Source organism: Phodopus roborovskii, unplaced genomic scaffold, assembly GCF_943737965.1.
Source record: "Phodopus roborovskii unplaced genomic scaffold, PHOROB, whole genome shotgun sequence".
Lineage (NCBI taxonomy): Eukaryota > Metazoa > Chordata > Mammalia > Rodentia > Cricetidae > Phodopus > Phodopus roborovskii.
Window position 1 is genome coordinate 11,767,858 of NW_026126541.1, and position 24,912 is coordinate 11,792,769.

At 41.6% G+C, this 24,912-nt stretch overlaps 1 protein-coding gene across 1 annotated transcript in view; it reads right to left on the reverse strand.

Annotated features, from left to right (window-relative positions):
* Sorcs3 (sortilin related VPS10 domain containing receptor 3) overlaps positions 1-24,912 on the reverse strand; it is a 602,076-nt gene that overhangs the window by 155,444 nt on the left and 421,720 nt on the right. Inside the window, exon 6 of the mRNA XM_051199708.1 lies at positions 11,363-11,427. Within this exon, the coding sequence (XP_051055665.1) occupies positions 11,363-11,427 (65 nt within the window). The remainder of the gene's footprint in view (positions 1-11,362; positions 11,428-24,912) is intronic.

The following is a 24,912-nucleotide window of genomic DNA, read 5'->3' on the forward strand; positions in this document are numbered from 1 at the left end:
AATATACGTCTTTATTATGTTTTCTTTTGGGGAGAGCTAAGTATGACTGGAAGGTTTCTTTTCCTTTTTTTAATATAAATTTGAAACAAGGTTGTTTTACATGTCAATCCCAGTTCTCTCACCCTCCCATCTTCCCCTGTCCCTCCCCAACCCCCATCCCATCCCCTTTCTGCTCCCCAGGGAGGGTGAGGTCTTCCATGGGGCATCTTCAGTCTGTCATATCATTTGGAGCAGGGCCTAGGCCCTCCCCCATGTGTCCAGGCTGAGAGAGTATCCCTCAATGTGGAATGGGCTCCCAAAGTCCATTCGTATACTAGGGATAAATACTGATCCGTTACTACAGGCCCCATAGACTTCCTAGTCCTCCCAACTAATACCACATTCAGGGAATCCGGGTCAGTCCTATGCTGTTTTCCAGCTATCAGATGTGTCCATGAGCTTCCCCTTGTTCAGGTCAGCAGTTTCTATGGGTTTCTCCAACCTGGTCTTGACCCCTTTGCTCATCACTCCTCCCTGTCTGAAACTGGGTTCCAAGAGTTTGTTGGCTCTACTTAGCTGTGGGTGACTGCTTCTGCTTCCATCAGCTACTAGATGAAGGCTCTAGGATGGCATATAAGGTAGTCATCAATCTCACTATCGGGAAGGGCATTAAGGTAGCCTCTCCACTATTGTTTAGATTGTTAGTTAGGTTCATCCTTGTAGATCTCTGAGCATTTCAAGAATACATTCACTTACTACTTACATGATATTTCCATGATTATTTGTAAAACAAATCTGTATTCATAGTCACAGCTGTAGCTGAACAACCAAACATCTCTGACACTTAAGTGCATCTACCTATGACTATAGAGTCATCCAAGAAAGTAGCGATTTCAATTTCTTTCTCCTTCAAAAAAATCTTCAAGTCTCTGAGAAAATAGCAACCTGTAAATTGCCTAAAATATGGTTATTGCTCAGTTTATAGAATTTAAAAATAAATGGACAAAATGAAAAGTAGACTGCTTTAAAACTGTAAGTGGAGAAGTTAATTTTTTTTCCCTCACCATTAATTTCCCTTTAAGATAAAAATAACAAAGAAAGTTGTTTTTTTTTTTTTCGGGGGGGGGGGTTGTTGTTCTTGTTCTTGTTGTTGATCATCATCAATCTATAAGCAAAGCTCTGACCTGGCCTTTCAGACCTATAATCTCAGATAGTCAGGGGGCTGAGGTAGGTGATCACAAGTTCAGGGCTGAACCAGTCCATGATGAGACCTCTCTCAAAATAATTGGCTCTAGTTCATTATAAGCAAAGCTGCTGTGAGAACTTCTGGATCTCTAAGTGACATTGTCTATTTCTAATGTGAGATATTCTGATATTTAATTCTTGACAGGAAATTTAAATTTCAAATGTAGTACAGGGCAACTCTGTGTGGATAAACAAGAAGATCAGAGACCAAGAGTGAATTCCTTCCCTCCTTGGCCTTTCACTTACCCCAGTCCACCCCATGAGGGAAACAGACATTTATAAGCCCCTCACCCTGGCTGTGTAATAAGATCACTCTTCCGCTATTTTGAGTGCCTTTTCTCCTTGGCTTTTGTTCATAGATGAAGCCAAGAGTGGCCTGGTTTCCCATTTCCTGCTGACAGGAGAGGAGAATACAGGGATCCCAGGCTGCCCTTTGGAATACAGGGTCTGTCCACCAGGGATATGCTTGGATATACACCAGCTTTCCATTTTGCTCTTTGAATAAAGCACCAAAATACAGCAAAAGGCTGCAGTAAACACGTGTAAGGAAATCACAAATGCCGACATGACAATCTGTGTCCTTGTCAGCTAGTGTCTGGGAAAGCTCTTCAGGCTGGTAATCAAAGGGGCACGTGGGAGGGACACTTGCTGACACTCACGGAAAGGCTCATTCTTCCCTGACTATTTACTATGCTTTTTAAGAATCGAGTCTTTTCAAGGCCACCCCCAAACAAAATCAACACCTACCAAAACCTGGCCTGCGACAAGTGAGAGACAGTGCCAAACTCATCCTGCTTCTTGGCTCTGGCTCTGTCACATGGGATGACAGGTTCAATTTAATAGAACACAAGCGCTGAAATGAGTTGCTGAAATCCACTTCTCATTCAGAGACCTTGCCATCTTTAGCCAGACCTATGTACCGAAGTCTCTATGCTTTGATTTTCCAGAAGATACAACAATGAGTACCATTGTGCCCACCGCCCGACAAGAACTCAGTGGGAGAGAGTGATGAATTATCAGGCAGTCCTGGCTCTAAGCAGAAAAGACTAAGGGTCACAGAAGGACCTTTGGATGTCCAAGATGAGCAGGAAATACCGGATAGGTTCCATATTCCTATCAGATCTCAAGTTGTAAGTATAGTGATAGTCTCACCAAATGAGGATAAAGAGAACTATATATGAAAGTTGTATGATGAAAAGCAGAAGGCCATCTGATGGGAGATGCCATTCTGTATATATGTTTCTCATACTGGTTAATGAATAAAGCACTGTTGGCCAATAGGAAAGGGAGATAGGAGGGACTAGGAGACAAGGAGGAAAGAGGAAGGAGTAAGGAGGAGTCAAGATGGCGAATCTAGAGAGAATAGGTCGCCAGCCGGCTCTCCAGTAAGAGCACATGGAAATATTAGATTAACAGAAACGGGTTAATAATTAAGACAGAGCTAGCCGATAAGAAACTAGTACCTGGCCAACAGCATTATATCATAAACAGAGTCTCGGTGTGTTAATTGGGGCAGGCGGGGTGGCGGGACAAGACCGGCAGTGGGAGGAAAAACTTTACTCCTTACATACGGCTCCTACTCCCTTATAGACATCCATCATATACACAGAAATCCCAAAATAAGCTTCCAATAACCTGGCCTTGTTTGCTTTTAGTAATACCAAGTATTAGACACAGGAAGAAATTCAGATAATGAATGGCCATGTGACACTTGAGGGCCAGGCAGTCCACATCCTGGGCTTGCTTTGTATTAATTACCCTCCGATGAGTAAAAATACATCTCATCTGGGAGGGGTCAACAATGTGAGGTCGTCACTAGTGATGTGGGATATCCTTCTTGGAATATGTGCTGCGAGTGTGTGTTGCTCTTATTGGTTGATGACTAAAGCTGCTTTGCCCTGTGGCAGGAGAGGATAGTTAGGAGGGAAAGCCAAACTGAATACAGGGTAAAAGAAGGCAGAGTCTAGAGGAGAGACATCAGCAGTGGCAAGAGAAGCAAGATGTGAGGTAAAAGCGATAAGCTTTGTGGTAAAAGACAAATTTATAAAAATTGGTTATTTTATATATAAGAGCTAGCTAGTAAAAGGCCTGAGCCATTGGCCAAAACATTTTAATTATTTTTAAGCCTCTGAGTGGCTCTGGGACCAGGCAGGACACAGAAAACCTTCTGGCTACACACCAGGATTCACTACATTGTGTATTAAAATGCTTAGCATATAGTTGAATACATTTCTTAAAATTGATAAGTGTCTGTTATATTTTACTGCAAAGAAAAAAAGAGGAGTTTAGTCATGCACATCCCTCATATACTCATTAATAACAAAGACTGGGTTGCTTCACTGTTGGGGATCAAACTGCTGTGTTAATAGTAAAGTCACATCCTGAGTTTATGTTGCTACAGGCACATAAGTGCTGGGGATACACACAAAAGTAAAAAGCATGGGAAAAATATAAACGAGGAAAAAAGAAGGACCTGGCTTTTGAGTTTAGCCTTTGGATGTGACAGTATGCTATGTGAAGAAGGAATTCCTGGAGACCGATAAACTTTACTTGGACTAGAGTGTAGGCAATGCCTTAGAGCCATACTTCCAAAATGCGTGCCAGATGGCTGACTATATCACACCATTACTACTGACACCGATTCTCCTGTTCTTTATTTGAAACTTCCCTAAGTGGAAAAACAAAACAAAACACAATCACAACAACCACCTCATTTAGATATCTCCATGAGAAAACCAGGTAGTGTATTTCCAAATTGTGAATGCTTTATGACTAACATGTTTCTAAGTATAAAAACATCACGCATTTCTAAGAGCATGGTATGGTGACTGCTCAGCTTACAAAACAGTTAAGCGATATCTCCTCTGCACCATGAATAGGATTTGCTGGGTACCTCTGCAATATCTGGCCCGATTTCCAAGTAGCTGTACTGTAGCAGGATGTAGGGAAAGGCCTCTCCTATGCCAGGTTGGGCCAGTCTCCAAGCATCCTCATCTACAAGAGAAGAGTTTCTTGTGGTGTGAAGGGCTGCCTTAGATGGGCTCACTCATTTCTTTTGTATCCCACCAAGGTACATGGGGAAGCTTCAGGTGCCAGACACTAGCTGCTAATCCAGGAAACAGAAAACACGGGTTCCTTTTCTCAAGTGATTCCCAGGCCAATGACAGAGGCAGCATAGTCACAAATGAATGCTCCCTGGATTTGTGCACAAGCATCCAGGAATTTTGACAGAGATAGTCTAACACTCTCCAGAGACTCATTTTGTTCCAAGCAGGGCTGCATACCTGCCAGAAGATATGCAGGACTCAGGGAGATAGCTTTTAACTTTCCATATTCAGCAAGGTAAGCTTCTCATCTATACTGACAAATGCTACACTATAGTCTAGCTTGGGCTTTACCAGGCTTTACCAAAAGAGTTACCTCGTCATACAGAAGAACTATGGCTGTAAGCATCTTTTTCTTTCTTTGGCTGGCTTTATAAAACCACAGTAAGCAATACTTAAACAGAATTGAATTCTATTAAAAGCCTATACATTTTCGTTTTGCTGAATTATATAGCAACTTGTGATTACACTTTGCCTCTGAGATTACTAAATATTCAAACTTCCTAGACATGAGGCCTCTTGCCACCTCAGAGAAAAGAAGTTTCCATGATTGGCTCAACTTCCATCCCTCTGGGTAATATACATATTGTCAGAAGTTGAAAAAGTGAATTAAAATTTTGAACAAAAAGCAAATTCAGCTCTTCAGGTCTGTTCCTGAGAAATACCCAAGAGCTGTTTATTTTAAATAACAATATTACTCTCAAATGCAAACACATAAAAATAAGCAGATTCAATGGGACTCTGAAAACTTCCTTAGCTCCTCTAATCCTGTTTGTCCTTGACTGAAAAGTGGAGCTAACCTACTTACAGGAAGTGGAAATCAAAGGACGTGACATTGATGGAAAGGCCTAATTTAGCCTGAGAGGCACAGTGGGTACTAAAACCAAACAAAAACAAAGCAATTCCCACCCCTTCTGTTGGACTTATGACTGTCAAGCTCCAGTGAAACTTGCAGGAAAATTCCAGCGATCTTGGTCTTTGTATGGCACAGCGGACAAGCTGGCAAAGTTACAAGCATTCAAACATCATGGCAATCTTGACTGACTTCAGTGAGAGCTCTTTCTAATTCTCATAGAATAATCTACCTCAGGATGCCATGGTTATATGTTGGTGGTGGTACTGAAGAGGATGGAGGAGGTGGTGGTGGTAGTGATCCTGTGATAACAAGGACAAGAATAGCATTTTGGAGTGCCCATTCTCAGTTGGCCAATATTTCAGGATCATGTGTACTAATTTACTTAAATCTTTCAGTAATATGCAATAATACAATGCATCATTATCATCACCCCCAGGTTATTAATGTCTCTAATAAGTTGACAGCTGAGTGAGAAATGTCTCTACATTCTACAGCTGACACCTTAGGCTAATGACAGAGCTGGGGTGTGACCCCAAGTAACTCTGAAAAGAATCTGTGGTCCTACATACCACACATTTGGAACACAGAAGGAAAATTAGAGCCTAAATTCGAGGTTAAACTCAGGCACGTTATTATATCATATGAACAACTTAGAAAATAACGCTGAAAAAATAATTTTTAAGAGAAGCAGACACCAACAGCTAAACACTGAGCTGAACTGGAATCCAGATGCAGAGAGGGAGGACAAGACCAGGCTGTAGAAACACATAGAGACAGCTTACTTGAACAAGGAGGAGCTAATGGGCCCCCAGACTGATAGCTGGGAATCCAGCATTGGACTGACTTAGATGCCCTGAACATGGGTCTCAGCTAGAAGGGCTGGGCAGTCTAAGGGACCTCTGACAGTGGAACCAGGATGTATCCCTGGTGCATGAAAGGACTTTGGGAGCATGTTCCCCATGGAGGGATACTCCCTTAATTTAGAGGCAGGAGGGAGGGCCAGTCCCTACTCAAATAATTTGACAGATTTAGATGACACCTCCAGGAAGGTATCACCCTACATGTGGAGTGAGGGGGGGTGGGATGGAAGGATGGTCGGGGGGCATGGAAGGATGGAAGAGAGGGAGGGAGGGATGGAGAGGAAAATGGGATCGACATATAAAATAAGAAAAATAAATAAATAAATAAATAAAATAATACTGAAGTATTTTTAAACAAGAAAAACCCCGTACCCTCTATAAAAATGGAGTTTCATTGAACCCATTCTCATTAAACAATTAAACAGGTCCAGTGACTAAGGTCCCTCTTCCCTTCATTTTGGCCTCTGAGTTCCTAGAAAGTGATAGAACTCTACACTGAGCTATTTTAAGAGTCAGTGATCTATGATACCAGGGTTTAAAGTTTAGTCTGGTGGACTAATAATCTGACATAGATCGCAGCCTGTTTGATTATTTATGTCTTCATGGGATGCTGCTAATAACTCCTGCCTCTACTTCTCTCCTATGTCTCTTTCTAGGCACCAGTGAAAGATATTCTTTCCTCCCTACACCTGGCTACTATACAAATGAAACTACTGATGCACATTGGGACCTTTTTGTAGGCCCATTGGAAGGGCAACCCAACTGCCTCACTCAGTGTCCTCACTTAGGTGGAGAAGCCAGATGGGACATCACCCAATGCCATCACATCAGCTAGGGTTACCTGTTTAGATGGGAGGGTGTTAAAGTAGCATGAAGGCCCATTAAGGAAAAAAAAAATCTTCCTGCCTAAGAGAACAGAACCTCTGGCCTAGGTTCCGTTGGTCCAGGTCAATCACCTGGCCAAGGACCACACCTAAGAAGGCAGTCTTACCATAAGCCATGGTATGGGCAGAATCATATTGTATTTAAGGGGAGACTGTACTTTTGCCTCCTAGAACCCCAGTCCCTTAGTGTAGTCCCTATGGGCCACTGTGAGGTCTAGATGAAGCCTGAGGCAGAAAGGCACAACTTTCCTTTTTTTTTTTTTTTTTTTTTTTTTTTTTTTCTGTCTCTTTTTATTTAGATGCTGACCAGACTATAGGTATATTTTTTTTCCTGATATTTTGTGCTTTCTTGCTTTTTTTTCTAAAGCCTCCTTTCCCACCACGTGGCTCTCTGAAGTCCATACTGGCATGAGCTGCATGGCATTTTTCCTCTTTACTTGTATTCTCTTCCTCCAGGCAGCTGCTGAGATTTATCGCTTGCCCGACCCAGGAGTTTTACCTTTAAACTCTAAAATTGTCCTCGAGCTTAAAAATAAAATAGTATTGAGCTTTACAAGGACTTACAAGCTATTGGATAATGAGGCATAACAATGGCATGGGAACAATGGATGGCAGCATGTATGGTACAAGTTTGGAGTTTAGAAATTCCAGGAATGTGAAAGATGTTGGATAATGTTGAGTTATGCTTGCCATAGTGTGCTTACAAGACCCCCTTATAGCTTGTACTTGGAAATTATCACTGAAGAAGAGTCCAGTATGACAAAAGACTACCTGTGTCATTGTTGGGTTTGTTTTCTGAAGAACTGAAATCTGCCTAGTAGTCAATTTTGCTCAACAAATGGGGTACAGAACTGAATAGAGAACTCTCAATAGAAGAAATCAAAAATGCTGAAAGACACTTAAGAGAGTGCTCAACATCCTCAGTTACCAGGGAAATACAAATCAAAACAACTCTGAGATATCATCTTACTCCCGCCAGAATGGCTAAAATTAGAAACACCAATGACAACTTATGCTGGAGAGGATGTGGAGAAAGGGGAACACTCCGCCACTGCTGGTGGGAGTGCAAACTTGTACACTCATTTTGGAGATCAGTATGGCAGTTCCTCAGGAAAATGGGAACCTGTCTACATTTACACAATGGAATACTACTCTGTTGGGGGGGGGGGAATGGAATCTTGAAATTCACAGGCAAGTGGATAGAACTTGAAGAAGCCATCCTGAATAAGGTAACCCAATCACAAAATGAGGAACATGGTATGTACTCACTCATATATGAATTTTAGACATAGTGCAAAGGATCACCAGCCTATAATTCACACTACCAGAGAAACTAGCATACAAGGAGGATTCTAAGAGATTCATATAAGGTCCCTCACAGAAGGGGAAAGGGACAAGATCTCCTCAGCATATAGGGAGTGGGGAGGGTAGTGAGTGGAGAGGGAACTAGGAAAAAGAGAAGAGGAAGGGAGGAAAGCACATGGGACTAGGAAGATTGAGTCAGGGGAGAAATAGACGAGAGCAGAGAGCAGAGAGAGAGAGAGAGACAGAGACAGAGAGAGAAACAGAGAGACAGAGAGAGCATAAAAAGGTAGCCATTCTGGTTACAAGAGAAAACTGAACCTAGAGAAATGTCCAGAGACGTACAAGACTGACCCCAACTAACAATTTGAGCAACAGTGAAAAAGCTACCATAAATGCCCTTCCCTGATAATGAGATTGACAACTTATCCACCATCGTAGAGCCCTCATCTATTAGCTGATGAAAACAGAAGTATACACCCACAACTAAACACTGAGCCAAACTGGAATCCAGATGCAGAGGGAGGACAAGACCAGGCTGCAGAAACATAGAGACAGCTGACCTGAACAAGGAGGAGCTAATGGGCCCCCAGACTGATAGCTGGGAATCCAGCATGGAACTGCCTCAGACCCCCTGAGCATGGGTCTCAGATAGAAGGCCCAAGCAGTCTAAGGGACCTCAGACAGTGGAACCAGGATGTATCCCTGGTGCACACAAGGACTTTTGGGAGCACTTCCCCCATGGAGGGATACTCCCTTAACCTAGAGAAAAGAGAGAAGGCCTAGCCCCTACTCAAATGACTTGACAGATTTAGATGACCCCTCCTGGAAGGCATCACCCCACAGATGGGGTGGGGGGGAATGGGAGGGGAGGTGGTTGGGGACATGAGAGAGTGGGGGAGAGGGAAAGAGCGAGGGAGGGAAGGAAGGAGAGGGAACTGGGATCAATATGTAAAATAAAAATAATAAAAAAAAAGAATATGAAATACTGGGAAAAGTCCAAATAAGTTAAACATAACTCTACAATACAATGTGTAAAGGCTAGCTCTCCAAAATTCATGTACTGAAATTGTACTGTCACTGTAATGAAATGCTAGAATCATGCTACTTTGGAAGACAGTCAGGGGTCTGGGTCAGCATAGGACTTTAAAATAATGCTCTCTTCTCACCCTCCCTGGGGCGCAGAAAGGGGCTGGGCTGGGCTTTGGAGGGGGTGATAGGGGAGGATGGGAGGGTGAGGGAACTGGGACTGACGTGTAAAACAACCTTGTTTCAAATTTAAATTTAAAAACAAAGATCTTTGTGAACGCATTGACTAAAAGTATATAAAACAATAGATGAGGTATCACAGAAAGGCCAAGAACCCTGTCCAAGGTCCACTAATTTCTGAATGAGGCGGAAAGCCCACTCTGTTTTTCTTAATGTAATGTATTCTGGATGATGTAGCAGGTCAAAGCAGGGCATGCTCACGAGTTTCGTTCCTTTTGTGGGTTCTACAACATTTGTCTGCTATTTGGTCAACTAAGAACCTGTTGAGTTGAAGAGCAAATAAATAATATTCAGAGGACATTGCAGAGAAATTAGGATTCTTTCTCTCCTTTTCTCACAGCAAAAAGATAGCAGAACCCTGGATCCAATTCACTTGTCCTGTTGTGATTCTATTAAATTGTTTGTATATGTTTTCAATCTAGAAGATTTTAATGTATTAGAATAAAATACATTTTCATCTAAGTTGACTTTATTTTTCTTTGAAAATATACCACTATAAATATGGTAAATGTTGGTTAGTTATTATAAAGTTTTTATAAAGGCTTTTTCAGATTTATTTTATTTTATGTGTGTGTATATATGTGCACCATAAGTATTGAGTACCCGTGGAGGCCAGAATAGGGCATTTGATCCCCTGGAACTGGGTTACAGACAGTCATGAGCTGTCCTACATGGGTGTCGGGAATTGAACTTTGGTCCTCTGGAAGAGCAGCCAGTACTCATACCCACTCAACTATCTCTCTAGCCTCAAATGTTACATTGTTGTAATAATTGGCCTGACACAAATTCTATGTGAGATGTATGCAACCATACATGTTCCAAAAGAGTTGTAGTTTGTATTGATCATTTTCAGGTCTTATGAATGTGACTATATGTCCTATGGTTTCATGATAGTAGCCATGTCATGCCTGAAGACAGCATTTCACAACGCTGTTTCCTATCCTCCAGATCCTACTTTCTTTTTGCCTCCTCTTCCACAGTGGGGCTGGGGAGCTCACAAGGCTCTACTCCTTATTGAAGAGTCACTGGCAGCTAATAGATGCTTGGACAAGGGTATCATTCTCTTTGGGAGTGTGGTCACTTGTAAGTTTCCCATGTTCCAGTGGGTAGCTCCATGCCCGTGTATGTGTGTATGTATAAGCAGCATTAAACTGAGTTAGTGGGTTATTTTAAAAACACGAGAAAAGAAGGCATGGCATCAGAAGGAGGATATGTTTGGAGGGATCTAGGGAGAGCTCAGGAAAAAATGAGGAGATAGTTATGGAATTACATTGTGTACTTGTATGAAATCCTCAACAAATTAAGATTAAAGAAAACAAAGGTTACATACTTGAACTCTCAGGGTTTCACTTTGAGAACAGAGCCCCTTGTTTGCACAAATAATATAAGACTTTAACCACTGTATCTTCATGGTAAGAACAAAGCCCATCCCATAGTAGGTCATCTTTAAATTTCTGTCCAATAGATGAACAACACTTACGCAAATAACTGCTCAGTTACTTTTTATGGAAAACCTGTTCTTATTAAGGGTTCATTTATTAAAGCAAGTGGCCCTTGAGATTCAACATGTTAGTATGAGATGCCCTGATGAGCCATGGAGTGCAGTGTTCGAAGATGCTAACAGGAGCAGAAAAAATACATCATATTAACTCACATTCCCAGAAAATTCATTCCTGGGCGTTCATTTCAGTAAACATTCTCCCTTGGGACCAGAAATAGATTCCTCTACCCTGAGAAATGGGAATGGCAATAGCAGGAATGGAGCTTGAGGCCTTTCATCTACCCAAGCCATTAAAATGCAAATCTGGGTTGGAGAGACCACAGAAAGATCTCCAGCATAGTCCAACCAATGGCAGCACTTACATCCATCTGCTGTCCTCACTTCCATGTGCACCAGGTCTGCCTCCTTATCCAATCCAGACACCGACCTGGGGAAGAAAAAGGAGAAACAGGTTGAATATAGCCATTGGAAGTCCCAGAAGTGTGATAGGTTTTAGAGACGTGCACCTACAAGGGCCACAATACATGTGGTCACAATCTTAGAATGGTGTCATCGAGTCAATGCCTCCTGAAAAGAGTCCACTACTTAACAATCTGAGTCTGAATCTCTGTCCTTGACCCACCTCTGTCATTTTTCTACATTCTAAGAGATTTTCTTGATTCCCCCTTCCCCATCATCTTCCATCTGTCTTCTCAATGAAATGTGACATTTTCTCCCTTGTCCTAGGAATTGTAAGTAGAGCCCTGTAACACTCACAATAGGCATTCACTCCATATCTAAGCTGCATCTTCAGCCATGGCACTCCTGCATTGCCACATTCTTGCTGTACCTGTACTTTATAGAACACCATTTTCCTGCCCCGTTCTGGTGGCCTCAAGGCCTGGCCCCACCCACCACCATCTGATTCTGTCTGCCCTTTTTTCCTCCTTTATTTACAAACAACAACTTCGTTAGCTACAAGCACTCAGAACAAAATTCTCATGGTTAGTAGGTTGAGAGAAACCTGAAGACTCTCTTGCCAGTAGTTAGAAGCAGGTGAGCTAAGGGTCTGTGTTGTGGGTTGTTTGGGATATTTGATCACACTATGAAACTTGAGATTGTGTTAATAAATTCAACCTTGCATCAGGGGACAGAGCCATGGACTAGTTGACAGGGATTAGCCATAGAGAGTACAGAGAACCCAGGAAGACAGAGTGATGTACATGAAGGAGTAGGGAAGAAATTAGAGATTGACAGTCTTCTTTGTTTTGGGACCAGTGGAGAGATGCTCCCTTGATGGGTCTCCAGCCAGAAAGGAAGGTCAGATGGTTGCTTCTTAGCCCTTCTGAGCTAACAGGCTTTAACTTCAACATCTGATGCCTTAGACATTCAGGCCAGTATGAGACACAGAAATCCAGCTGCCAGTGCCAAGACACACACGGAAACATGCATACACCAAAGAGCACAGAATCACATCTCCAATATGCCCTAATACACAGGACTTGTAGGATGTGATAATCACAGGTGTCATTTCTAACAGACCCTCTGCTGGTGTTCTCAATGGCTCTGGTCTGTCATAGCTGGGTAACTCTCAGTTTAAACCATCTCAACACCAGCTTTCTAATCTCTTAGGCTTCAACATGTAAGAACTGCAAGTTAGGGAGTGACTTAATCAGAGGACAGATTCACTAGCTGATATTGAGACAGTAAGAGAAGTTGAAAACATGACAAACAGACCTAAAACTCAGAACTCCATCTCCACATCACTAATCCCCATGCTTCCCAATAGCCCTGGACATTACTATATGACAGCTGTATTAGATGGTTGACATCTGCACCAAGGGCTGAAGGCACAGTGGAAAAAGAAGCAAGAACTTTAGTCTTAGTTTATGACACCAGTGATACAAATGAAATAAATAAGGGAAAACCAAATGATTTTTGTTGATTAAAACAAAATAATCAAGTCTTTGAAGATTAAAACATTCACTTCCATGAAATACTTCTTTTCCCCAAAGCTCAACTGAGGCATTATTTAAATGGGCTGTTTCCCCAAGCAACTGTTGATAATGTTATTTTTGTTTTATGTATCTCATTTTATCCTAATAGTAAATCTCAAGCAGCCAACATTTCTCATTATTTGGCCTGAGGGGTCAACTCCAGATAACATTCCGAGCAGGCCAGAAGTTGAAAGATGGCCTGACTTCTGTATGGGACCATTCCAATGGACGGCTTGTTTAGCTATTTCTGTGCCCCTTCTCTGGAAAAGTCCCCACTCCTTCCAAATCTACCTGGCCCAAACCCACAGCAGCCCTTCCTTCTGAATAAGGAACAGACCCCTCTCACTTCTAGCAGCATCCTGGCCCCAATGGGTCAATAAAATGGCCACCTGTGAGTACCCCAGTAGAATTCAGAAAGCAACAAATGTCTGAAGCTTCCTGCCTAAAACTGTGAAGCCAATATTAATGAGGGGTGAATCTACATCGGTAGGGTTTGTTGTGATTGTTGTCTGTCTGTCTTCCTTCCTTCCTTCCTTCCTTCCTTCCTTCCGTCCTTCCTTTCTTTCTTTAAGTACCCAGTGGATATCCCCAGGTAATCATCCTGGAAAACTCCACAGCCCTAAATAAGGTTCTTTGGCACAACCTAGCTATGCCTCCCCAACAGGTCCAAACCCAGCACAGAATGCCAGGGCCCACTTTGGCTGTAAGTCAGAATTAGTCTCAGGGTTCTCACCTTAGCACAGTCGACATCTATTTCTAAGTAGTTCTCTGCTGTTGGGGTCTGCACTGTACATTGGAGAGTGTTTATAGCATTTCTAGCCTTTACTAGATGGAGCAGCATTTTTGCCACTATGACAACCAAGAAATGATTCTAGATGATGTGAACCATCCCCTGGTGGGAGATGGAATTACTCCTGTAGAAAGCCATTGCCTGGGCTTTGTACTACCCTTACTCACAAGGCAGCTGAAATAAGTCCTTGGGTCTGCATTTACTCACCTGGTGCAAACAATGAAGCCTCTGTGAGGCTTGAGAACTACTGCTATTTTGGAGCATGCCATCTCACCAGGAAATTAGCTTACACCAAACAGACACAATCAGGTCCCTATCCTTAAAGCCCCAAGCCCCACTCTGAAAACTCAATGTAAACAATACTCCCCCCCCCCAAAAAAAAAAAAACCAAACAAACAAAACAGAAAAACACCAACAAAGTCAATATATCCACATATCAATGAGGTCTGTCGGGGGGTGGGGGTTGGGGAGGGTAGCAGGGCAAAGGATGCTTGTGTGGAGATGTGTGGGGAAATGCACAAGATAACAATGACAAATGCTAATGAGAACATCTAGTATCAGTCATTGTGCTTGGTATTCATAAGCATTATCTTAATTAATCGTTGAAATGAGATTTTTAAAGGAAGTACCATTCATCTAATTTTCCTCCATGGTAAAGAGGATAATAAGAGAGATTAAGTGATGTGCCTGAAGCCACATGATGAAAACTCACGGATTCTGAGAGCACACAAACATGCTGGGCACTATCTAAAACCCAAAATGCAGGTCTCGTTTAATCCCCTTGCCAACTCTAGGAGTTGGGAATTGATCTTTTCCTCAATATAAAGAAGGCACAATCAGGCACTGAGGACTTAAACAACTTGCCTCCAGTCACCCAGCTAGGAAGCAGCAAGAGCAGACCTTAGGCCAGGTAGGTTGCTTTGAGACATAGCTTAACTTCTCCAGTAAGCAGCTGCACCTGTCCTAAGTGACAAGAGCATTTGAGCCAACCCATCTCTAGAGCAGCTGCTTTCAACCTGTGGAATGACCTCTTCACAGGGGTCACCTCAGACAGTCAGAGCTTTACATTATAATCAACAACAGCACCGATGAAAATAATTTTATGGTTGGGGTCACCACTCTATTAAAGGGTCACAGCATTAGGAAGATTGAGAACAATTGCCCTGGCCCTAAATATAAATTCTACATAAAGTAACATTGTGGGGGTATTCTGTATATGTCTCTCATTTTACCAAACATCTTGTTTCTAGACTACTCAGACTAGGTAAGAAAGGAACCCAGAAATAAATAAAAGGAGCAAATAGGTCAATGTACGTTGTAGAGGAATGGTGAGTAGAGATTTTCAAAGTGAAAGATAGGGAGTTGATGGAAAGCACGTCTGTAAATTGGCTTCACTCTTGTCTGTGACGATGGAGACGAGAGGAGCTGCAATGATGCTACAGGCAATGAGAGGCATGTGCACTGCATTCAAACGTCAACCAGGTGAAGAAATGATCCTGGGATTTCTTCCACCTCCAGCATCCAAATTCCTTTACCTGCTGGGATAACATTAGGTCAGAGGATGCCACCGGACCAAAGCCAATATCCACCACAGAACAGACCACAAGAGAAATGACACTCTGTCTTTGTCATGTTTTTGTCACATGCCAAGAAAACTGCCTAAAGGAAAATTTTGACTTATAGTTTCAATCTTTTGTTAGCTGCTCCACTGCTACAAGCCTATGGCAACAGAGTGTCATGATGGAGATGTTCTTTAGCTCATAGCCACTGGGAATCAGAGAGAAAAGGTCTGAAGATAAAATACACCAGCCCAAGGCACATTCCAAGTTCTTTTTCCAGCTAGGTCCCATGTCTTAATTGTCCAACCAGCTCTCAATTCATTAGTCACCTATGAGATGCCCATGTGCTCCAACCAAGTCTTCAACTCAGGAGTCTGCAGAAGTCCATTTCAGATTGATCCAAATTAAATCATACTCCCTGTTACTAAGGTCTGCAACAGGGCAAAGCGATAAGCATCTCACTGAGACTGCATGGAAGAAAATTCTTGGGACATCACTACAGAGCATCAGGAGGTAAGTAAATTTGTGCCAGGACACATTATTACCCTAAACAAGTCATCAGTAGTAAATGCATTTAACTATGCTGCATCTCTGGTTTTAATTAAGACACTTTAAAACAAAATTTCATGGAACAAAATAGAATTGGGATAATATAATAATATAGTATCTGTTAAAAAGCCTTTATGAAGTTTTAACTTCTTCAACCATGAATTCTTTTGCTATGCAGTACTCCTGAAACATAACATCAACAAACTGAGAAAAATTAATTTCTGAGTAGGCCTCATCAATCTTCATCGAGACAGATTCTTCCTCTCTTTGCTATCAGCTTGCTAGAACATTGTGTGTGTGTGTGTGAAGAGAGAGAGAGAGAGTAAGAGAGAGAGAGAGTGCCAACAGTAATTTTTTAGTGTCCATTGCTATAAAACAAAAAGATCACAACACTAGCTTGCTTCATGGAGTCCTGGAGATTAGACTGGTTAAGCTGTGAATATTTAAAACCCAGTTGACTTATAGAAAATACTCTATTTTAGCTATCATTATTTTATGTGAAGAACAAGACAACCCAACCTGCCCTCTTGTCCACTGTCCTATCTCTCCTTTTCTCCAGCTTACATTTGTTGAATGTCTACAAAAGACAGTCTTCTGGGCAGCAGACAGGAAAAGCCCTCTCTCTATCAAATGGTTCAGCTGAGGTACCCTCAGCCTGTGTGGATTTACCATTTGATCACAGTCTCTAGAAAATGGCTTTTCATGAGGGCTCTTTAATAAGATATCAGTGTTCTCCTTGGGTTAAAAGATCAGTGCAGTAGGTTTAAATAACCTTCCAGACAGGATCATTGACCATGAATTTTATTGCTGACTAATCCATCAATGTACTTGAGCACAGGGTTTGTCATAAGGAAAATCACCAGTAAATTTTGTTCAATGAATGATGAAAACAATTCCAATCAGACAACCTTCATAAGACCCTGCCTGAAGCATTCTTTAATTCTAAACAAACGTATCTGATGTCCACAAAACAGACCCTACTCTCTCCATCTTGAGAGATCTATCTGCCTTGTGTATCACTCACATTATTCTAAGAAAGGGGGAGATTTAAAAAAAAAAGAAAAGCAAAAGCTGAGTCAGAACCGCATAACAGGTGAAACAGTTGCCCTTTAGAGGTATTTGTCATTAATCTGATAACAATTGATGAGCTCAGAAACGGCATGGAAGATCTTGTGAAACCTTGAAGGGAAGGACAGTGATTGTTCTCCCAAATTAGAAGCCTTTTCCAAGTTAAGAGAAAAGACCAAGGACACAAGAACAAAGGGAAATAGAAAGCCACGGCCAAACCTCCAGGGAAGACACCGAACTCGGCCCCTAGAACCTACACTCAGACATGACAGATAGGAGACCAGCAAGGAGGTCACAAGCTTGCCAGCTTATTTTTAGCAACAGCACTCTGTGAGAGCAGTCTTCATGTCTGCTCACTCAAACTAGGTCAGACAGGAACATCTCAGGCTCCATGACAGCTCACCTCGACAGGACAGTCCTCAGGAGAGCTGGACAGAGCCACCTTTGAAACATCTCGATCTAATCCAGCCCCTCATTTCACAGGCCAGAAAGCCGCCTGCGGTTTGTGTCAAGTGGCCCTAGATCCAATTTGGAACTCCACTCCCAGCCTCTTCTTAGCACACGTGGCCATCAGGAAAGAGTGGCAGGGCCAAGAGCCTAGGCTTTCTCTGTCTGTGTGGGTATGAATTCCGGGGCACAGATTTCTCTAGAAATAGAACTAAACATTGTGAGAGAAAACTAAAACCAAAATACTGATGATGGATAAGGTCAGAATATCCAAGCTTACCAACTGATCAGCTCAACATTTAAATTACAAAATAATTACATGAATAATATCTTAACTGATAAATTATAATTGCATGCATGAATAAGGGTTAATATGCTGTTTTGATATATATGCATAATATGCAATTATTTAAATTAAGTTAATTAGCATATGTATAAACTCATCTTTTTTTTTCTTTGTGGTCAGACATTTGAAACTATTTCCTATTTTGTAATGTATATTATTAGAGAGTTGTCACCTATCAGGCCTGAACTTATCTCTCAAATACATACCACAGCGTCCTCCCCCAAGCTCTCTACTTGGAATACAAATTCTACTACATATTCTATAGCTGCTCTCACAGCTTAGCTCAATGCCCACTTCCCATGTAAGCTCCTTACACTGACTTCATATTAGAATTTCCTGGGGAACTGTGTAAAAATTGTTAAACACCAAAGCACTGGCCCTACCCTGGAGATTCTGGTTTTGTTAAACTTGTATAATAGCTTTTCCTTTCTGATTCTCACAGCACTTGTAGCAGTACAATGTACTGGTGTTCTGAGCATTAAGGCAGGGATGCTTGGATACGTCTCTGGCATTCCTGACCCAGGAGGCTGAGATAGGGCCCAAGACTTTCCATCCTTGGGAAGTACACAGAGGAAATGACGATGATAATGAGATTTACATTTTCAAGAGCACTAAGCTTGGGTAATATGGGGCCAGGAGAGGTGAGAACCACCATTGGAACCCCAAACTCTGCTTTGGGTTCTGATGGCATCTTCCTTCCATGAATTTCTTAGTGATACAGGTAAGAGCATACATTCTGCTGTCAACACAGGCTGAGCTCTGGGTCACACAACATGCTGTGGGATCACAGGCACTGCATTTTATCTTTCCTACTCTTCAACTGTTTAATTGAACAATGGAGAGATTAATAATAGTAATTATTACACCATATGTATTTTATATTTAATATATAATTATTATCACCATTGTTATATATTTTATAATATTTTACATTGTTATGTGATCATTATTGTAATAATAAGGAAGGAGAGACAGTTAAGTTGGTAAAGTGCCCATCACCTACTTAAGCATAAGTTTGTTCCTCAGAATCCACATGCAAAACTGGGTGTGGAGACTCATGCTGGTCATCCCAGTGCTGGGAAGGGAGGGACAGGTGGATCCCTGGAGCTCACTGGCCAGCCAGCCTATCCAAATCCTGTCTATAAACCCAAACAAGCAAGAAAAGACAAGCAAGGTGGACATTCATGAGGAATGACCCAAGGTTGATCTCTGGCCTCCACAGACTACACACGTGTACACACTTGCACATGCACTGGTGTACCCACAGCCACACATGAACACAAACTAATACCTTTATGAAAAATAAGCATGTAAAATAGTCAGAAGAGGGGGGTCACATGTTAATGGTTTTCACTGACCAGCGCTTACTGCTAAAGCACTCCTGCCATAACCACTGGAACTAATAGATTTTTGTGCCAGGATGTCTGCATTTTTAAATGTATTATCTCAATCGTTAATCAAACTCAGATATCAATAAAGAAACCTTCCCCATTTTCCTTTTTCCGATGGACTATGGAGATTTTTCAGAAAGTTTAACTACTCATCCATTGGTGAGGTTAGAAGAGCAGAAGTGGCTTCCAACACAATCTTACTCTACTGCTAGCTTGATGTGCTCTGTGCTCTCCTCCTTCGCCACACTCTCCTTAAAGACAACCTCTACATCTGACTAAGTTATGTTTTCACTAGTGCACCATACGTTGTACTGCACTTATTAAGTATCTATTGAGCAGAAAAATATACATGAGTAATAACTGCCTAGCAATATGTTTGAAATGAATGTTGGAAACAATTCTGTAACACAATTAAACAGATTTAGTTCCCTTAATTAATCTTTAAACAATGAAGTGAATGAAAACTTCAGTTTAAATCAATATGCTGCTATTTTCTCCATTAATCTTCAAAGTGATATTGGATCTGTGAAACAGTCATCTGTGACTTGCTTGACGAATATGATCATGCTGTGAAAATGGCAGCACAATGCACCTCAGGAGTTTCCTGCTGCTGAAATGAACATGGCTCCTGTAGTGGGCAGGCCCTGTGAGGTCATAATTAGTCCTCTGCCTTGATCAGTCTCCTGCCTGCTTATCCTTGGTTAGCAGAGTTTGAGGTGCTGATCGCCACACTCACTTTTCATGGCATGCATCTGCTTTCTGTTGGAAAGAAGCCCTTTCTGCCTGGGACAAACAGATTCTTTCTCTACACTGCAGTACAGATGGCAACAATGTGACATGACACAGAGCAATTTGTCATGAAAGTTTTAAGTTTAGAAAACAAGAGAGCAGGAGAAAGGCACTCTATGTTTTTCTGTATTTCAAAAATAGGGTTTTTCCTGGGTTTGAACTGCATTATCTCAGATATTAACTCTCTCTCTCCCTCCTTCTTGTGACCTCTTTCATTCTCTCTTTCTTGAAACCACAGCAGATCCATTAACAGCACATTTTCCAAAAAGGTTGTTCAGAGTACCTTCCCATGTTCAGAAATCCTTCAGATGATCCTTGGGTAGCTATCCATTGTCCACCCCGCCCCCAGCATTCCAGCTCTCTGATCTAGGGGTTCTCAACAGATATATATTTTCCAAATAATGGGGTTGTATATATGCCTAATAATCTATGAACTATACTAGATTAGAATTAAAACTTGATTATTGATTTGAAGTCCTTTGGGCAAATGCCCAATACTGGTAGATATGTGTCATATGTTAGATCTAACTTTGCTTGTTCATTGAGAAACATCCAGACTTCCATAGATCTTCAACTAGTTTATAATTTACCCTTAAGGTATATAAAGTTCCCCTGTTATCTACATTAACACTAGCATTTTGTTTGTTTGTTTCTTAATGACAGAGGTAAGATGTAATTTAAGTGTAGCTTTGATTTGTAGTGTTCTGATAGCTAGGGACTTTGAATGTTTTTAACAGATATGATAGTGCATCAATATGTATTGTAGCTCTATTTACAGAGGCTGTTGTAAAAGCAACTTAGCTGCCTGACAGCAGAGGAATTTTGAAGAAGACCATGGAGTCTTTCAGACCCAAAGAAGGAAGCACTATATTTATTGTGAAAATGAACACAGACTGAGCCAAACATAAAACAAATTAAGTCGATCCTAGGAAAATAATTCTGGTTTTCTCTTATTTGTGATTTCTGGATGTCATTGTGTAAGATACAACCATGCGCACTTTCATTCATAGATAGACAGACAGATAGATAGAATGTAAGTTAAATTACCAGTGGTAACAAAGAGGACTGAAGAGAGGAAGAAAATGGGTAAGGGAGTTTGAGGAAGGGGTCTGTGTTCAATATGTAATGTACTTCTAAGAAACAGTTTTAAATAACTAAATTTTTCATAAAATAAATGAAATTGAAATAAAAATCATCACCTTATATCTTACGTTAATTTCATGTAATAGGCTAAGTATTTTACAAACCTTAGACTAACGGTTAAAAATACAATGAAAAACTTACCAGGGAAGCAGTTAGAAAAAAAAAATAAGCATTACCTAATCTAATCTAGCATCTTTTAAATTCTGAATGATTAGAAACAAATCCTTCAGCCTAGGGAAGTGCAACCAGGACATCACACACACAAACACACACCACACACACACACACACACACACACACACACCAAAAGGCCATACCAAAGACACATAATCTCAACTCAACTGAGCCAGAACCAGAGCCATGAAATAAGATGCCCACTGTTTTAAACTGTGCTTCGGTCAGTAGGATCTCAGGATTGGGCTATGCAGTTAAAAGTCTGTGGATCACTGAAACACCTTGGCACTAGGAAATCACAAGATGTCACTGCAAAAAAAAAAAAAAAAACACCACAGTAGGAAAGATCTTGGAGATACTGCAGTAACTGCAACAAAAATTTTTGAAAATGGGTATTTTTAAAGATTTTACTATAGATATGTATGGGTACATAGACAGCAATTTTTAAGTACATGTCTATATATAGGCATGTATGCATACACATGCATACTTGGTTTACAGGCTGTGTATTTAAAACTTAAAATACTGTGATCTGCAGCATGTATAACTCTTAACCAGAGATAATGGGGGAAGTGTTATCACTATAGCACTCACCAAGGAGTTTTTCTTGCCCACAAATGCTTGCATGGGGTGAACCAAAAAGCAAGAACACAAACTCAGGATGAAGGTGGTGTCCACTGAGAAGACCTGAACTCTTCCATGAAAGACCAAGGGAGATATTTATATTGGCAATGATGTCTGAATCTGGATAGAGAAGAGGACCACTCTGTGGTCACAATCCTGCATCCCTTCAGAATGTGTCCCTCTCATAGTCAGCTATCAGGTACCTACATTTGTGCAACACCAAAAACAAAACCAGGGACAGAAGATGACAAGATGAGTAAGTTCTGGATGTCCAGAAGCTCACGCTGGTATAGGAAATGGCTCTAAGTGGGCACCTCAATATCTGGTATACAATGCCACTGGGTTGTCACACAGGTACAAGTCTTCACAAGTGAGTTATAAAACATTCAAAAGGTCGCACAGCACAAGTTGAGGGAGACCAGGGATCCTTTCCACATCTGGTCTTTGATGTCTGTAACTTCATATCTTGGGACCTTCACAGCCTTTGTGCTGACACCCTTTTATACCTGATTGTCACGGATTGTCCCACTCTGCCTCTTCTTGGCCTTAACCAAATGAGTGCATTAGAGAGAAGAGGAGCTTCCTATTGGTGAGGTCCAGATGTCTCACTTACCCATCCGAAGAGAGTATACCCATCACCTCATCAAGGACCAGAAGACATAGAACAGGACCTGGGCAGATGAAGGGGCTGCAGACAGGACATTTCAGCACTTGGTAGTTTGCTGAACATAGCCACATCATTGTCTAATTTCAACAAACACTGACATCCCCATTACACAGATGCATTCATGAAAGAAGCTGAGTTCCCAGAGATCCTTCAGCAGGTTAACACAGGGCCGGAGCTCTGTGGACTAAGTCTACTACTCTCCCGGCTGAGCTTTTGAGGCTGTCTCTCAGATAAACCGCAAGGCCACATAATTAGATGCAAGATTATGTGGTACCGGCTGCAAGTGCTGGAGTACTCAGAGAGTTAATTAAAAAGGCAAAGGGCATTAAGGAGACAGCTTGGGAGGGTGGGTGGGGAGTTTGTGGAAGTTCTACAGAAGAAAGAGCAAAGAACCAGGTGTATTTATAGACTAATAATGTGCAAAAGGGGGAAAATGTGTCGCCTTGAGCAATTCTCATCAAGTTAATGGATGTTGCCAATTACTGTGGTAACATTTTTAATTGTATCTCAGCTCTAAAGAGAATAAAACCAGAATTTCACAGTCTTTGCCTCAGGACTATTAGGGATGAGCATTCTGGTACTTTAGAACAGTGTAGACATACTACCCTGAAGTCTACACCGACAGACCCCTTACAGCTACCTCAGGTTAAGACTAGGGCTGGAATCAGTGGTTAGAAAAGGATGTCTGCCAAAAGTCCATTTATACAAATGTGTCTAGAAGACAACGACAAGTGTATGAGGGGGCAGGGAAGAGTAAGTACAGGGAACCACATAAAGAAGATAGTAACCATTGCTCTGCATCCTGTGATAATGTAAAGATATTTGCTGACTATTTGCGAGTCATCTTATGACCAAATGATGCTTGTGTCAATCATCTTATGTATTGCCCATTGCAACTGACTAGATTATTCAAATAATGTCTCTTCCATTCTACATCAAAGGAAGGAGTTTACTTAATATGTTCACCTCAAGAACACCACTTTTGGGTGACAACCCTGATCATTCAGTTATAGTTTGGGACAAAAGTTCAAACTTCCAATAAGGGATGTAGTTTTGTGTGCATTTTACCATCAAGGAGCTAAAGGTTGAAACATAAAAAAATGACTTGTCTAAGTCATCATGGCTAATAAATGACAGCTCCAGACTCTAACCCAGAGCAGACAAGACAGCCTCCTCATACAGTACATCTGTTGCCTGTCTCCATGAGACAAAGCTCTGCCAGGAAGGGAAGGGAGGGGAGGTCAACTGGCAACATGTGTCAGTCAGCCACTGGGAGCAAGCACCTTATTCCCTTTATATTGTCTATTGCTAAGAAGAAACCTATGCAGGATGCATCACCAGTCCACAAACTAAACCCAGATATAGAGGCACGCTTTACAGAAGACATTAAGTGACTGGCTCAGAGTTGCTTTGGGTTACAAATTGAAGAGGAAAGATACAAATAATGACAATTAAACCTCAACAACTTCTCTTGACTTCACAGCCACTGAGAGGCACAATCCTAGAAAGTGTAGGACATTGAGGGAAAGAAAATGAAGATACATTGCTCTCTGGTGTCACAAACATTTCTTTTAGGAACAATGTGGAATCAAATGGTGGCAAAATCGGTTGTTCTAAGATGCTTTTCCCCATGCTAAACTCCATATAGCTCTCCACTCAGTAGCCATCTCCCTGATCTCTGTATCCAGTGGTCTCATCCTCATGCCACGTCTCTTGCACAGGACCCAAATAGGTTTACCTTTGTTATCTAACACCCTAGGCTACACAAACAACCACAAAGATACCGAGTACCAAGCCCGTCCGCTGCCAATGGAACCCAAAGACCAGCAACTGAAAAAGCTGAAGAGCTCTGTAGTCACAAGCTAAAACAACTTGGGAGGGACAGCACAGCGAGCCACACTGCTAAGCAGCTACGCCTGTTCAGCATGTTCTACTCTCTGCACACCTGTTTCCCATCAGTCTCTAAGCAGAGAATGCATGGGTAAAAGCATCTGGCTAAGCCTGAAGGCAATCACTGCTTATGTGTCCAGATATGAAATCTGCAGATAGCTCATGACAAAAGTCTAAGCTTCTCAGATTAGAAAGCTGGCCCTGCTTTCAAGTCAGCCTCTGGCCTCTTCCTCACTCCCAGCTTTTTTAGCTCATATGGATAGGAGGTCAAAGTGGACAATGGTGAGATATGACTACTACGCTCAGAGAGACCTGGGTTCAAATCCCAGCCATACTAACAATGGCTATATAAGCTTCATGCACACTGACCTCTCAAAGATTTAAGATACTTACCCCTGAAGAGAGAACAATAGCAGTGGTTACTGCGCAGGCTTGCTGCAGGGATTAAACCAGGTAAGAGTATGGCACTCTCGTCACAGGCTAAGGAATACCAAACATG